The 16638-nt window shown below is 36.7% G+C and overlaps 1 protein-coding gene across 9 annotated transcripts in view; it reads left to right on the top strand.

Annotated features, from left to right (window-relative positions):
• The window catches only part of grb10b (growth factor receptor-bound protein 10b), a 73072-nt gene that overhangs the window by 19178 nt on the left and 37256 nt on the right, over positions 1 to 16638 (top strand). For 5 of the 9 annotated variants that reach the window (XM_056762046.1, XM_056762050.1, XM_056762043.1 and 2 more), the window contains 3 exons: positions 3990 to 4086; positions 10625 to 10829; positions 12037 to 12178. In XM_056762046.1, coding sequence (XP_056618024.1) covers positions 3990 to 4086; positions 10625 to 10829; positions 12037 to 12178 — 444 coding nt within the window. The remainder of the gene's footprint in view (positions 1 to 3989; positions 4087 to 10624; positions 10830 to 12036; positions 12179 to 16638) is intronic. The other 4 variants (XM_056762051.1, XM_056762047.1, XM_056762049.1 and 1 more) reach the window with 2 other exon arrangements.

Raw genomic sequence — 16638 nt, 5'->3', positions numbered from 1 at the left:
AGAAAATTGCCTTTGAAGTTGATAATCAAGGGCACTGTGGCCATTTAATTTCTAAATAAAGTTTTTATATATTGTAGGTAGGATATTTATAAAATATCTTCATGGAACATGATCTTTACTTAATATCCTAATGATTTTTGGCATTAAAAATAACAATAATTTTAACCCATACAATGTATTTTTGTCTTTTACTAAAAATGTTCCGTGCTACTTAAGACTGGTTTTGTGATCCAGGGTCACATATGTGTTTGCAACACTGGAGTTGACATCAAAATGTAGGGTTATATATATATATATGTAGTTATATATATATATTTTTGAATGAATTAAAAGAGCTGTTTAATGCATATCCTTAAATCACTTATGTAATCAAGGTTGGTATACGATATAGAAAGTAATTAGTAATAAGTAATTAAATACTTTTTGGAGAGAGTGATTTGTTCATTAATCTAATTAAACTATTGAATATGTCATTAGTAATTACTTTTTCAGAGTAAATTTCTGCTATTTTATTTTTCTTGTTTTGTCAACCTTTTTTGATACAACCAGCTGCCTTGAGCTGTGTTGAGTATATTTATGAATGAGGGTCTGTTTTCACATTGTAATCTGTTCTCTGACCAAAAAGCCTGACCATCTTAGCAAGACTCATACCTCACCTTTCCATACCTCAATATTTATAGTAGCACAGGCAACAAAATCCAAACACGAAATGCTTGAAGTAAGCATATTTACGTTAAGCACCTTATGTGTTACAGTAAGGAGAACAAGTTAAGCCAAGTCATGTTCAGGAGATTCGTGAACCCTAATAAACAGCTTTGTGGTTATTTATTGCATGCACCTGTTAGTAGAAACTAGATCTAGAATTAACAGCATTTGCAGGGTTATGACTTCAGCACATGTACAATCAATAGCTATGACATACAGTTACAATCTATATGGTGTTACATTCCTGCCTGACTGTAACTCAATTATCATTGTTGAATAAAAATATAAAAAATGCCTTTTGCTTTTAAATATCATGTCCAGTAACACTAAGGGATTAAGACATAACACCTTGTTTACCTTGGGGTTACAAATATTGTACATTCCTCACGTTGCATCAACAAAATAACTAGTGAGAGACAAAATCCAAATGTGATGAAGTTTTGATGTCAGGTGTTGTTTCAGCTTGTTTCTGATGTTATGACCGTACTGTATGTAACACAATGGCCTCTGCTATTAGTCAGAAAGTAAAATAAGTAAAATAGTGATATTTGGGTTCTTTGGGCCGTCTGTCTGGACTTCTGCTGTGTTTGGTCAGACAGAACCACTGCTGCTTCCCCCAATCCAGACATGAGAGGAATTTAGACCAGATCAGTCACACTCGACTGGTTCAACCCCCCCAGCCCCTGGCCACTTATTACTGTTCTTAATGAAGTTTTAATCTGTCTGCTACTGCCAATGTACACATGTATTGTTTTACAATTACATTCTGAAAAAACGTGTTTCTACAATTCCTATAATTTCTTAGATTTAGTAGATCTTTATTAATATGTTATATTAAATTTGCATGCCGGTTATGTCTTAAACTCCTGTGTCTATGGATAAGATGAAGGATGCAGAATATCGATATCGATAAAGGGTCATTTTATTGTTATCGTTATTGGCCCGATAAAATCAAGCTGATGTATTAAAGGGACAGTTTACCCATAAAAAAATCTGTCATCATTTACTTACCCTCAAGTTGTTCAAGATCTGTATAAATGCCTTTGATGATATAAATGATCATAAATAATAACATTCCCTATGAAGTGATTTAAAAAAAAGACTGTCTTGAGCACTATAAAACTGAGATATAAATGATGGTGTTGTCTTTGTAGATTCATATAGATCACTTAAAGAAAATTTATCGACACTTCAAAATACAAAGCTTATACAACTGAAATGATGGGAAAATGTAATTTGAACATAACAGTGAGTGCAGATCAAGGACTGGTAAGTATTTACTGTAAATGTTCTTGTAGTTAAAATTATGTCAAATAATTGTGATTACATTAAATGTTTGCAATGAGAGGATTATTTAATAAATGTGACAGCCCTAGTCCATACTAAAGACAACTCCGTACATCTGTCTAGACTTGTTCCCCATTTCTGTTTTGCTTTGCGGTGTTGAAATAGAGACTGAAAATAAAATCTTACCAATACTTTGTGAACTTTCCCAATAAACGCTAAAATCTAAACTGTTTTGACTTGTAATGATGTAATAAAAAATGCTTGCAATACAAGTGTGGAGTAGATGAATCTTTGTTGCCATCATCTTGAAGAATTCGCTTGAAAATTCGCTTGACAAAAACATGAGCCACAACTGCTGTTTTCATTCAACACCATAATCGCACAGCTGCATGTGTCCGACACTCGCAACCGCTGCACATTTACACCAGACAACAAAAAAATTGCTCTTCTTCTGGAACATTCTAGTTAGCGTTCAGAAGCCTTAAAACTACTGATGTTCTGTAGCCACATCACAGCCAGATTCTGGGTCGTGCGGTCTCGCTCCCAACATAATCTCCAAATAGGAAAGTGCCACAGGACATTCTGTTCCCAGCTCGTGCTGTGAAAGCTCCAATCAGTGCTGAAAGAGATATCCCACAATCCTCTATCCCGCCGTGCTCAAACCAAGCTTTTGTTTTGGTACATCATCCAAGAATCTAAAGTGTTCCCCTCTGGTGAGAAAGTAGAGAGGCTCTTCTGTGGAAAGGGACGAGTAATTGAATGTAGCTGCCACCTGTAGTTTAAACATGTACAGAGAAACCCACTGGGAACATGACTCCCAGCTGCTGGACACTTTAGATCTCAAGACGTGAACACAATGGGCGGTTTCAGCTGATCAAATGAAGAGCTTGTGCCTGAGGCATATTATAGTTTACTAAAACTAAAATGGTAACATTTTACAAGGTGTATTTGCGTAGCTAATGCATGAGATAGCATGAACTATCAATAAACAACTTATATAGCATTTATTAATCTTAATTGTTCATGTTAATATTAGTATTTAATAATTCCATTCCATTTTCTACCGCTTATCCGAACTACCTCGGGTCAGGGGAGCCTGTGCCTATCTCAGGAGTCATCGGGCATCAAGGCAGGATACACCCTGGATGGAGTGGTATTAAATAATAATTAAAAAATATATATATAATGGTAAGACTTTACTTAAAGCCATTAGGTATAATACATTATTAAGGGTTATTGAATTAAATGGAATGGGCTAGTTATTTTAGCTAAGTAACCTTACATTAGTTAATGCACAGTGACAAAAACAATTGTATTGACATTGACTAACGTAAACAAAAATGAATGCATGCTTAAAAACTATAGTGTTCTTTGTTAGTTCATGTTAGCAAATTAATTTACTAATGTAAACAAATACAAGCATATTGTAAAGTTATTTTAAAGTTAAAATACTGAATTTTTAACAAAACTAAACATAAATTTGAAATATTATAAAAAACAAAATTAGCTGAGAAGTAATTTGAAGCAAAAACAATTAAAAAAAGACATTTCTGCATAACGTGAAATGCGTAGCTCCAGGAATGAATCGCTGCATCCTTCGAGTGGAATGTCCACTAGAGACACGTTTTTTCTCCTTTATAAGGTGTGTTTTTTAAAAGTTATGAAGCAGACACATGCACAAAGAACCTAGGTTAGAGCACCTAACCCCACTTCCACCCTAAACCTAAGCCTACATGCTTCCCAAACCGAAATCTAGATATTTTTTAATGCAACGTGGCCATTTTATTCATTTTACAAGTGCTTTTATGCAAAGCGACCTAAATTCAATGTATGGTTTTCATTTGATGTATGTGTAGGATGTGTGTTCCCTGCTTTCAAACACAGGACTTAAGAACAGCTTACAGGAACACATAATAAAACATGTGAATGTGTATTTGCGTGTGTCAAATGTTAAACAATTTTCTATAAGTAAAACCACTTGATGGCTTTTCTCTCAGCAGGATAATGTAGACCGGACAGCCAATCACAGACAAGCAGATCTGATTGGGCCAAGTTTTCAGCAGTACCCCAATCGGAATTCACCCTCCCATCAAGGTTAGTTAACTAATACTCTACATTTACTTCTTTCATGCCTGCAATATTCATGTGTCTTGTTTAATGTCTGATTTAATTTAGTGTTTATCAGATTTATCTGCTTTTTACATCTCAAACAGAATGTTAAAGTTGAGCTTTTAATAGATTTGTTGAAACACACATAGTAGAATAGTCTACACAGTTATTATGTGTGTACATGTGCGTATGTGTGTGTGCATAATGGATTATGGGCAGGGGTCCGTTTCGCGCACTTTGACCTGGGTGGGGGCTGTCTGTTATAGTGGCCTTTTCTAGCTAAGGAAGAATCGCTCATTAAAGCGCGATCTATATTCAGGCCTCTTCCACAGTAAACACTCCAGCAGTTCAAATGCTTGATTTATAAAGACACAGGGTGCCACTCATTAAGCCTCCAATCTAATTGTGCCATAGAATATACAGAGGCATAATATTTGGAGCATGAGATTTAAGTACAATATCGCCTCAGCATGGGAGGTACAGGCCGGAATGTTTTCCGTAAGTCTGATGTTGTCATTGAAGTAAATGGAGCAGAAACTTTCATTTATTCCCCGGACTTCTCAAAGTACACAGAATTCTCACAGCTGTGATTACACGCAACTCTCGCTTGTAATGTTTCATTGCCCCTTAATATTCAGTTTGAGCAGTAAAACGGAGTTACTCAATAAGAACAAGTAGTTGTCTGCTCAATTTAGAGATTTTATTCATTTCTTCATGTGCGAACATCATTCTATTTGATGACAATCATGTGATGATAATCAAACCACTACATGAATGAACGTGTGGAAAAAATAAAAAGGAATGTTCCCATAACTGTTCTTTGACCTCACTGGTTTACATACTCCATTGAACACAACAAACTGTGAAAACAAAGGTCTTTGGGAAGCTGGAATGCAGCTAAGAATAGATGTGAAGCGTTTGATGTATACATCAGGTCCCAGATTTAGACCAGGAATATTTGTGGCGGCATTCAAATCCTGTGTTCTTATACTAAAAAACGTATATTAAAAACATATTGTGTTATAATGGAATTAAAGAGCACATGTTATTCATAATGAGATGTTGGAAATGTATGGTTTTACATTAAAAAAATATAAAATCAAAATTAATAAAATCAAACTTTACATTTTAATTTTAAGTGTGCCACTGTTATTGCATGAGCATTCATTTAAACGTTTGCAAAAATGTATTTGCAGTGTCTTTTTCACATTTGCCTTTTAATTTTAATATTGGCAGTCTTGCCTCGAGATTTCAGTTAAAATTAAATCACCAATTGCATTTTATTTTTCAATTTGACAGGGACAGCGCATTGTCACTGTACAAATTTAAATACAATTATTTTATTTTGTTTTTCACTTTGGCTTTTCGTGTGCTCAGTTATGTATAATGAAATTGTTAATCTGGTTTTCATTTTAATTATTTAATTAATTTATTGAAATCTGGCAGGAATTACCTTTCATAGTATATACTGGTCTTAAGCTCCGGATTTTAGTTTACATTTTGAAAAAAGTCTGTTTATCATCTCGTTTTTTATCATTCCAAGCAAACAAAGTTGTTTTTCTATCATTTTATTTTGCACTTACAACATTGTATTATGTTTGTATGATTTATCACTTGTCTTTACATTTTGCTTTAAAGCAAGTCTGCTAAAGAAATACATACATGCATAAATGTAAAGGTAATGTACTGCACAAGGTTGTCATTTTATAGTCATTGCTCTAATTGCTAAATAATAAATAAATAAAGCATACTGTATATATTTAATATTTCTGTATAATTTTAAATTGTTTAATATAGCCTAGTTAACATCCCTGACTGAACTGTTCTTTTATTAATGCACAAGAAATCATCACCTTGTCTCAAGTAACTGATGAAATAAAGATATGTAAAGATATTGTTGCAAGTAATTTGTGAGCACATTTATACTATTATCTGTACAAATAGCAGATCTCTAAAAATAATACACACCGGTTGAACGTTCATGACATTCAATCAGAATGAAGCATTTACCCACGTGTTATAAAAATAAAATAAAGATGTTTTTCATGTTTTCCTTTTCACCTCGTGGGTTTATGAGTTTTTTCCTTCCTATTTACTTTCTATTTACTTAACAGAGATTTGCGAAAAGACCATCTCTTTTCACATGTAAACATGCTTTTGCTTTCTTTGGTGCCTCTTATAGGATATCCCTGCCACCACTTTTGTTAACACTTTTCATGATCTGCGTCACTAAATGTCTTAAACACACCAAGATTCATGAATATGAATGCATACATACTGTATGTGCTTCCTAAATATTTTCTTTGGTTGGTTGTGTGTTTGTCCAGTTACTACATGATCATTGATTTGATGCATCAGCATTTATGTACATGCTGGAAGCTTGATGTGTCATGTGTTTCCTACTGCCTCTGGATGTGCTCACAGTGATCAGATCACAAATAGATTTGGACATCATTTACAACCTGTTTTTAGCTCTGTCAGCTTCGGATTACCCAAGACAGATATTTATACGAAGTATAAATAGGGTGTACGTGTGTATGGTGGTAGCGTTGTGTCTACCAGACTTTAATGGAATGTGTGGTAGCTGAGTTCAGACAAACATAGTTCATAGGGACACAGTTCAAACCCTAAACCTGTGTCAAGAGCTGGAGCCGTGCGTACACAATACACCCTGGAATATCTGAATATGGTGTATTTCGCTGACCTATAGCAGGCTATCTGGTAGAAGTGTATTATACAGACTGTGTCAGATTATTTATAGACCATTTGGAAAGATGTAAACAGCGCAGGTACAGAAGCACTTCTTGTTGCTTCCTGTTTCAGTTACACTTGGGTTTGAACAAAATACAACCGACAGAACATTAATAACTAAATTGAAATGTTAAACCAACATCTTCAAGACTTAAAGCGATAGTTTAAAATGTTGTCATCATTTACTCATCCTCTTGTTATTTCAAACCTTTATGACTTTCTTTCTTCCGTAGAACACTAAAGAAGATATTTTGAAGAAATTTGGGAACCGTACAGCGCTTGACCCCATTCACTTCTATTATATGGACAGAAAAGCAATGCAAGTAAATGGGGATTAGCTAACAACATTTTTTTGAAATATCTTCTTTTGTGTTCTGCGGAAGAAATGCAGATTTGATTTTACAAAAGAGTGAGTAGATAACGATAGAAGTTTTATTTTTTCGTGAACTATCCCTTTAATACTGTAGCCGTAGGAAAAAAATAAGAGACCATTTAACATTTTCGCTTAATCAGCATTTCTAGATGTGTGATGGCCATTTCAGTCGAGTATCTGTTGAATTTCAACAAAGTCATCCAACAGCAATGTGACAGACGGACAGCATGAAATAAAAATAAAAATCCAGGTTATCACAATTTCTTTCCATGTATACTTTGGTTTCTACAATTTATAGCATGCATGTATAATAAAAATTTAAACAAATCATAAAAATACGATGCATGATAAAATAGGCCTGATTCATATAAATCGGGATTGTAGGTTTTTCTCTTGACTGCTTTTCGATTTTCCAGAGAAGCAGCTCCTATGACATCAGCTGAAGTAACACGCAGTAATAAAACATCTGAATTGATGTTCGTGATGTGCTGAGTCAGATCACATTTCATTCTGCAAGTCTGACCATACAAAATCATTCATGTCTGAGAGACGTCCGGCCTCAGCCACTCCACATCCACGTCTACCTGAGACACACACTAAAATCACTCTAATGATTTTTATGGTTAAAACAAAAAGCTCCCTCTGTTTTCTCTTGAGAAGTGTTGACAGTGAGGCTGCCTGACATCCTGAGGAAATCATGACTATTTCTTTTTATTTGTTCGCTCTTCTCAGAAAGGTTCCTTGATCCTGAGGAACATTACCAGTCTTCCTCTTCACCAGTCTCACATCTGCTTTCCTCTTTACTTTAAAAGACAAATAGGCATTTCTAAGCGCTCAGCCTGGACGGTTGTTCACCTGTTTTATAAAGTGAAGATGATCTTTTGGGCATCAATTGTCTGCTTCTGTGTTTGAAATTCTAAGTTATTTTATATCTGGAATAACAGATTGCTTGTGGTTTATAACAACTCAGATGTTTTTGTCTGTGAGAGTTTCTGCTCAATGAAATTGTTGTCTGGATTTTTAGTTAGGCCTGAGGGAGGCTGGTCGAGAATGGGCTGTGGATTTAAAGTATGTCCATTTGTTTGTTTTAACACCATCTGGTGGACATTAATAAATGTTCTTCGTTACTTGTAGTTGCTTCACTACATGTACTTCCAGAAGGCCAGGTGCATGTTAAATTAGTAGAGATGATAAGATAATTAATGTACAAGTTAGGCTTCGCTTAGTTAAGGTTCCACTTAGGTTAATAGTATGGATTTATATAGCATTTAAAAAAATAAAAAATGCACACATTTTTCACGTCATGTTCAGTTTAAATATTGTGTTTAGATCTTATTGAGATGAATTTATGTCTGGTTTTATAACAGACAGTTTAGGCTCAGACAGAAGACAATGAAGCACATCGCAAATACTCAACATGAAGTCAATTTTACACATTACACTTACACTCACCTAAAGGATTACTAGGAACACCTGTTCAATTTCTCATTAATGCAATTATGATGGTGTTGTAATGGTGTGGGGGATGTTTTCTTCACACACTTTAGGCCCCTTAGTGCCAATTGGTCATCGTTTAAATGCCACGGCCTACCTGAGCATTGTTTCTGACCAATATCCATCCCTTTATGACCACCATGTTCCCATCCTCTGATGGCTACTTCCAGCAGGATAATGCACCATGTCACAAAGCTTGAATCATTTCAAATTGGTTTGTTGAACATGACAATAAGTTTACTGTACTAAAATGGCCCTCAGAGTCACCAGATCTCAACCCAATAGAGCATCTTTGGGATGTGGTGGAACGGGAGCTTCATGCATCCCACAAATCTCCATCAACTGCAAGATGCTATCCTATCAATATGGGCCAACATTTCTAAAGAATGCTTTCAGCACCTTGTAGAATTAAGGCAGTTCTGAAGGCGAAAGGGGGTCAAACACAGTATAAGTATGGTGTTCCTAATAATCCTTTTGGTGAGTGTATATTAACTTACACAGTTCTGCCTTAAAATGTGGACAATTTCCATTCCATCTTGTATCTATTCAATAGCCTTCAAATGCTATGCCCATTTCATAAAAAAATGGCATTTTTTGCTTCTATGATTTAAATATCATCCCAAACCACATTATTCAGCCACCAAATTTACACTGCATTCATGTATTTAGACGAATCCAAAGTGACTTACAGTATATTCTAGCATTTTTATATTAATTGTTAATGTTTTTTTTTCATTTAGCTATATAAAGTCCTGCTATACGTGTTTGGTTCACAGAATATTTGAATATTTCATTTTGACTTCAACAGATTAATTGACTCTCAACCTCTCCACTGAGCCAGAGCCTTTGTGTGTGTGTGTATGTGTGCGCGCGTCTTAGCTCTCTAGGATCTCTAAGTAGAGAAGATGCTTACCTGTCTCTATAAATACAAAGGGATCAGCTGATTACATGAAGGGTTTGCAGAAAAAGGTCTTGCAGAGGGCAACTTTGGGTCAGAAGAGAGAGAAGAAAGGCCAAGAGAGAACAGATGTGCAGTTACTCTCGCTATGTTGTTAATCAATATTTTTTCTGCCAATCTGCTAATTTCTGATGATTTTGGCACGAGAATAGCACAATTATACTGCAAATATGATTATGACAAACAGTGTAAAATAACATAACTGGTAGTTTCCGAAACGTTGGGTGGGTCATTCTTCAATATATCAAGACCTTTATTAACAGTAAAACTGCCTTGAATTTTAATATCTTATTACCAAAGTCCGTTTACAGAAGTCGTGCAACTTGATGGCCATGTTTGCAACGTCTCCGGGCAGCTATTTACGTCATAACAAGACAACAGGCAGATATTTCCAAAATAGAATTAAATAGCATATTTCAGATCAACAATTATATCTAACATAAACTGTACCATAGCTTAAATTGGCCTAAAATTTAAAATTTTCAGTGGCAATATTGAGCGTCACATTTCTCCCTATTCATTGTAATTGCAGTGTCACATCTGTTTAATATGTATTATCTTTGTCATTACACAGCAGTACTGTGAGGTGTCTCCACCTGATTTTGCCAAGTGGTTGATGTCCTCAGGGAAACATATTTTGTTGTGAGGTGGGCATTGAGTAGCAACATCCTTAAACCACAGGACAAGAAGGTATTACATCTCCCTCTAGTGGCGAGATGATGAAATGAATACAGCTTCCATAAACTTTTCAAAATAGGCACTTGATTTAGAATGTTACTAACATTGCATTGAAGTTTGGATATTTTAAAAGGATGTGTGTTTCCTGAGGATCGATTGTGAACTTTTCTCCAAGTTGAGCTACAGAAACAGGCATGTCATTTAGTCATAATCTGCATTCACATCATGTCCTAAATTATCACCTCTTTCCCTCTTTTGCTCCTTTTTAGAGGATGACGTGGATTTGGAGGCACTGGTGAATGATATGAACTCTTCCTTTGAGAGTTTGTACTCTTCCTGTACCGTGTCGGCTGATTCCGCTCCCCTGCTACACAACGGCCAGCCACAGAGACCCACCTATCAAACACACGCTCAGCCCACCTCCCCACACCAGAGACTGCGACGGTCCCAGCCCATGCACATTCTCGCTGTCAGGTAAACAAACATGCATCTAAGATACGTTTTTAAGGAAAAGTTAAGGTGAGACACTGCAGGTGAATTGGATTTTTATTTTAATTGAAATATATAACTTGAAATTTTACCAATACATTAAATACATTATTTGTAAAAAAAATTGCATTGCAAGTTTTCAAAAAAAGGTAATGATATCTCATTAAATATGCACATATTTACATATATTTAAAAAGCATAAGTCTAGGCACGGAAAACAGTTACACATGCTATCTTTGTTTCATTTTAACAACATACAGTAACCTATCAGTGTTACGCATTTTTACAAAAGAGATTTCAGATTTCTCTATTTTTATAAATATCAAAATAACCTACTGTAATAACCTTCAGAATATAACTAAGAATGAACATGGAAAGTATGGTAAGTACACGAGTTGACATTTTTGGATCAGAATGTTGAAAAAACAAATTTTGAGAAAACGTCTGCTAAAGATACACAATTACATGAGGACAAATAGACGACAGGAGTGACAAAACACCTCAAATAAAGATTTTATTGTGAACTTTGTCAATTTTATAGTATCACTGTTAGACATGTTATAGAAGCAAAATATACAAAAATCTGACTTTTTTGCCTGCCACGTCTTGCCTTAAGAACAAAATATCCAGTCCAGTGGGGCATCAGACATTTGCATCTCACTGCATGTCTCACAAAACACATTTCGTCTAAATAAATAGCACAAGCTCGAAATATGTGAAACATCTCGAGATCAAAGATCTTTCCAGAGCAATAGCTTAAATGTAACACGCACTAAGATCATCTTGCAGTGATCTTTCTCTCTATCAAGGGCGTCACTATTGTTATTCCATCGCTGCGTGGTACTGAAACCTCTGAGAGTAAATGGTTTCCATTTGGTGAGCATGTTTTATCCCTCTCAGCTGCGGATCAGTTCAGGAAGTGAAGCATAACAAGCTCATGAACGACGGTTCGCTCAAGCGAAAGTTCACTCAGAGGTTACCTTTCAGACTTCATATCAGACACTCAGCGAATGTGTGTCTCTCTTCTCTGATATCCTCACTTCAAAAGAACTCCCCGTCTCTCTGCCAGCATGCAAAAGTTGCCCAAAGCCGCAACACTCTTTGCTGACAATTAAACCCTGAAGGTTGAGAAACAATGTTTTATGTCTCTGATATAATCCTAAATCTGAGATTTTTTGCCATATTCCCACAGAAGACTTCAGGAAGAAGAGCAACAGTACCGAACGTCCTCTCTACCTGCCATCCCCAACCCTTTTCCAGAGCTCTGCAGTCCTGCCGGTTCCCCTACGCTCAGCACCGGCTCTTTACCTCAGTGTCAGCCCACAGGCAAATATGTAAGAGAACTTTTCATTTCTCTCCCGCTAGTTCACACAGAAATAAAAGTTCTGTCAATATTGACTCGCCTTTATTTCATATACGGTAATTTTCTGTGGAAAACAAAATAAATTATTGAGTCTGCTATGCAGGAAAAAAACACTGTGCATTTCTTGACAATGTTTTTGTGTTCACTGGAAAACATAACAGGATGTGAAACTATACGAAAGAAAAACAAAAATACGTAAATAATTATATTTTTGAGTGCTCTGGTTCCTCCAATCTGTCGGTGTGGTTGTTGTCCACCTTGAAAGCCAATTGTCAGACTTAAAGGAATAGTTCAGCTTCAAAATTTTAATTCTGTCTTCAACTCACCCTTTTTTCTACAGAACAGAAAAGAAGATATTTTGAAGAATGCTGTTAACAGCAAATGTTGGTAGAAGTGAATGGGGGGCTTTGCTGTACTGTGACCAACGTTTTTTTACATATCATCCTTTGTGTTCTGCCAAATAAAGAAAGTCATAAAGGTTTGAAATGACACGTGGGTGTGTAAATGATGACAGAATATTCATTTTGAAGGTGAACTATCCCTTTAAGTGAACAATAGCTTTTCGTCATATATGGTGGGTGTGCATCTGAAACGCGGTTTGATTAGGTTGACATGTGTCCAGATTCAAGTTTCCTGGTAAACGAGTCACTTCCAGTGCAGTGTCTGACTCATGAGCACTTACAGTAAGACTTTGAAAGTTATGTACATGGGAATCTCCCCAAAATCGTAGTCGTAGACTTTTATCTTTAATGATGAAAACTGTCCAAATTATACTGGGGGTTTTGTGACGGGGAAATGATTAGAACCAGATTTGTACCCAGGACGCCTGGACATAAGCACCACCTCCACCACGCAACGTCTCAAGGCACGTGCCACATGTCATGTCAACGTCAGGTCATGCCTCTATCAATTTCAGGATTGTTTTGTGCATGTTTTCGGGCGTGTTCGCCTGTGATAATGTGCCCGCACTTGTATGTATTTGTATACACTGTGCATGCAATGAGAGCATTTGTTTATGTTTGTGTATAAAGTTATCTCTGTCACATGTAATCTGAGTGAGGCCCCTGATATATTCCTGGAAAGCCCTATTATTCCTGCAGGCTAACCACCTCCATATGGGACCGGGATTTGTTACCGTAACATGGCCCCTATGTTACCGTAAAAATTGCTATAGACATTAATCAATTACCCTAATCCCTCTCTCTTCACTTTTATTGTGCTGTGGATGGAACCCAGCAGGGGTCTAAGTGCCAGAGTGGGCTTTTGGTCTGTCAATAAGAGAAAAAACCTGGAGGAACGCCTGGAAGTCATTTAAAACAGCTGAGAAATCTTCAGTGACTGATGATGTCCATAAATATAATCGAGATGTAAAGCGCATTGCCTGTTTGTATGTATGTGAATAGACCACGTTCCTTCACATTTGTGAAATTTGTGAACATTCAGGATTTCAGAGATGTGGGGTTTTGTCAGCATGCAGTTGTGGTATAGTGTGCAGGGAATCACGTGGAGCAGGCAGGTCGCGACACATCAAAACAAAATCTCCCTCTATTAAAACACTGTCTTGTTGAGTTGGAACTTGGTTCTTTAAATGCCCCCTTTATTTCTTAAATACAATTATTTTATTCATAAATATAATACAAGTGAGTTTCATGAAAGAAACGTTGTAGGGTGACATGCTGCTCGACACTTGTAGTGTAAATATGGTCTGCAGATTGTTGTGTGTGTATTTCTGTAGGTTGTATGCATGTTTGTGTATACTGTAGATTGTTGTAGTATGCACTTGTCCGTAGAATGTTTTAGGCGTGTGTCTGTAGATTGTTGTATGCATGTATGTCTGCAGATTGTTGTGTGTGTATTTCTGTAGGTTGTATGTATGTTTGTGTATACTGTAGATTGTTGTAGTATGCTCTTGTCCGTAGAATGTTTTAGGCATGTGTCTGTAGATTGTTGTATGCATGTATGTCTGTAGATTGATGTGTGATTGTGCGACTGTATGTTGTTGTATACATGTGTGTATTTCTGTAGGTTGTATGCATGTTTGTGTATACTGTAGATTGTTGTAGTATGCACTTGTCCGTAGAATGTTTTAGGCGTGTGTCTGTAGATTGTTGTATGCATGTATGTCTGCAGATTGTTGTGTGTGTATTTCTGTAGGTTGTATGTATGTTTGTGTATACTGTAGATTGTTGTAGTATGCTCTTGTCCGTAGAATGTTTTAGGCATGTGTCTGTAGATTGTTGTATGCATGTATGTCTGTAGATTGATGTGTGATTGTGCGACTGTATGTTGTTGTATACATGTGTGTATTTCTGTAGGTTGTATGCATGTTTGTGTATACTGTCGATTGTTGTATGTATGCGTTCGCCTGTAGAAGGCTTTGGGCATGTGTCAAATACTCATTCGCAATTATTCAAATGTCTGATTGCCATTTTGAGTGCCCTCACCGATTTGTTGTGTCTAATAAGGATGCAAAATTGCTGTATAGAATGACACAAGCGAGAGATTTTCTTATATCACAATTGCAAGAGGGATCAGTGTCGTACAGTTCAATAAACACGGCATTATTATTAAATCACATTGTCAAATTACGCTATTTCGCCAATGAAAATAGTTCTAAACAAAGCAGAATTATTGTATTTCTCTGGATAACACAGCCGTGTATCATTCCTAAATGAATTGTTGATTTTAGCGATTCAATAGAGTTGATGATTCAGTGAGTCATTTATGAAGACTTTCACTTACTCAGGAAAAACATTGTAACAGGCTACTGGATGCTTTGGTTTTACTTTTAAAAGTAAGCCTAACATTTAATTTAGTATCTAATATCGTAAACTGTCTTAAAAATTCTTATACCTAGATTCCTAAATCCTGGTATAACGCAGTATAAGCTGGCGAAATATATGCACCCCTTCATCCTTCAGAGAGAGCATCCAGCCTTTGCAGTCAAATTTTTTAAGAAAACACATCCGGGAATGAGCATCAACAGTCATTTTAGTGTCTGGGAACACTGCATTGTGTGGGCTTAAAATAAACATAACGTTATCATCCGCTGGTGTGGACGCAAATACAGTTTATCCCATTACTATTCTTAATGCTATCAAATACTGTACAAATGTGTACATTAGATAAGCGTAGTGATTCTGTAACATATTACAGTATACTACAGTTTACTTAAGTAAATACAATGAGATTTTTAATGTGGGTTTTAATGTAATTTGTTTGATCGGTCTTGAGTTTTTTCATATTGCCAGTTATACCAGTCGTGATAGCTGGTATGGTATGTTTAAAATGCTAGTTTGTGTTTGGTTGTACGGATCTGTCTCACTGTGGAATGTGGAATGCATGTGTGTGTGTGTGTGTAGAGTCCCCGCAACGAATCTGTGCAATTTCCCGCACTGGTATGCATGTGTCTGTCTGTAGATCATTATGTGGATGTGTCTGTAGAATGTTGTCTGAAAAGTGGACTGTTTTGAGAATGTGTGATATGAAGCTTTTTTCTTGGAGCTTGTACGTGTTACTCTCTAACAGCTGCCTTTGGTTTGCACCCCCTGGATAGATGTTTTCAATCGTTCGCGCGTACGAGTACAGATGTCTTTCTGCCTGCTCGCCTGGTAAGAAGCACGACGTTTTGTGTTCACAGAATTTTCCAAGCTGCGGGCGTTTTCTGACAGGCCCCCATGCTCCCCAGATCCCATGCAGAAGGCACGCGAACCAGAGCGCTTCCGCAACCCAGAAGGCCTTTCAGTCGCACGCTACGGCTTTCCAGAACTAGAACTCATTCTCATAACCAATGCTTGCTTGACCAGTGTGCTGTCATTCCATGTGTCTGCTTTCTGACTCCAGATCAGAGTTTATTTGTATTGTGACAAACGTAACCTGTCTCTTCTATTCTGGAAACTCGTACCACGTTCTTCTGAGAGGTATATAACCACCTTTCACAGAGAGAGAGAGAGAGAGAGAGAGATGTAGGCTTTAATCCATTTAAAGCACTCACTGACATCAGTTTTTGGCACCCACTGAGAAGGCCTTGAACGCAAATAAGGGATGAGCAATATGTTTAATAGTATCTTACCTCACTTTAATGTGTCGATGCATTTTTACTCCAGGGTGAGGTAAGATGCTGGAAATAACCCAGCACTGGGAAGGGCTCTCAGGACTCAATCCCACGCAGGACGGCACAACCTGAAAAGGGCCAGAGAGACGCTCGCGCCGTGTTGGTTTTATTGTAGACACTGAGGTGTGGCATGTGCAGAAGTTGCCGTTGTTCTAAAACTAGTGTTTGTATGTCAGTAGGACCATTTGGGTCATAGATGATGGTCCCAAGTCTTGTTTTAAAACCCTTGTTTTGGATAAATGTTGTTGTGTTGCATGAGTAGGTGATCAGTCCGTGCTGCCACTGAAGGTGAAAAACACTCGGTAATACCAAGGAGC

This window comes from Triplophysa dalaica, chromosome 12 (assembly GCF_015846415.1).
Source record: "Triplophysa dalaica isolate WHDGS20190420 chromosome 12, ASM1584641v1, whole genome shotgun sequence".
NCBI lineage: Eukaryota > Metazoa > Chordata > Actinopteri > Cypriniformes > Nemacheilidae > Triplophysa > Triplophysa dalaica.
This window is presented reverse-complemented; position numbering and strand designations above follow the sequence as displayed.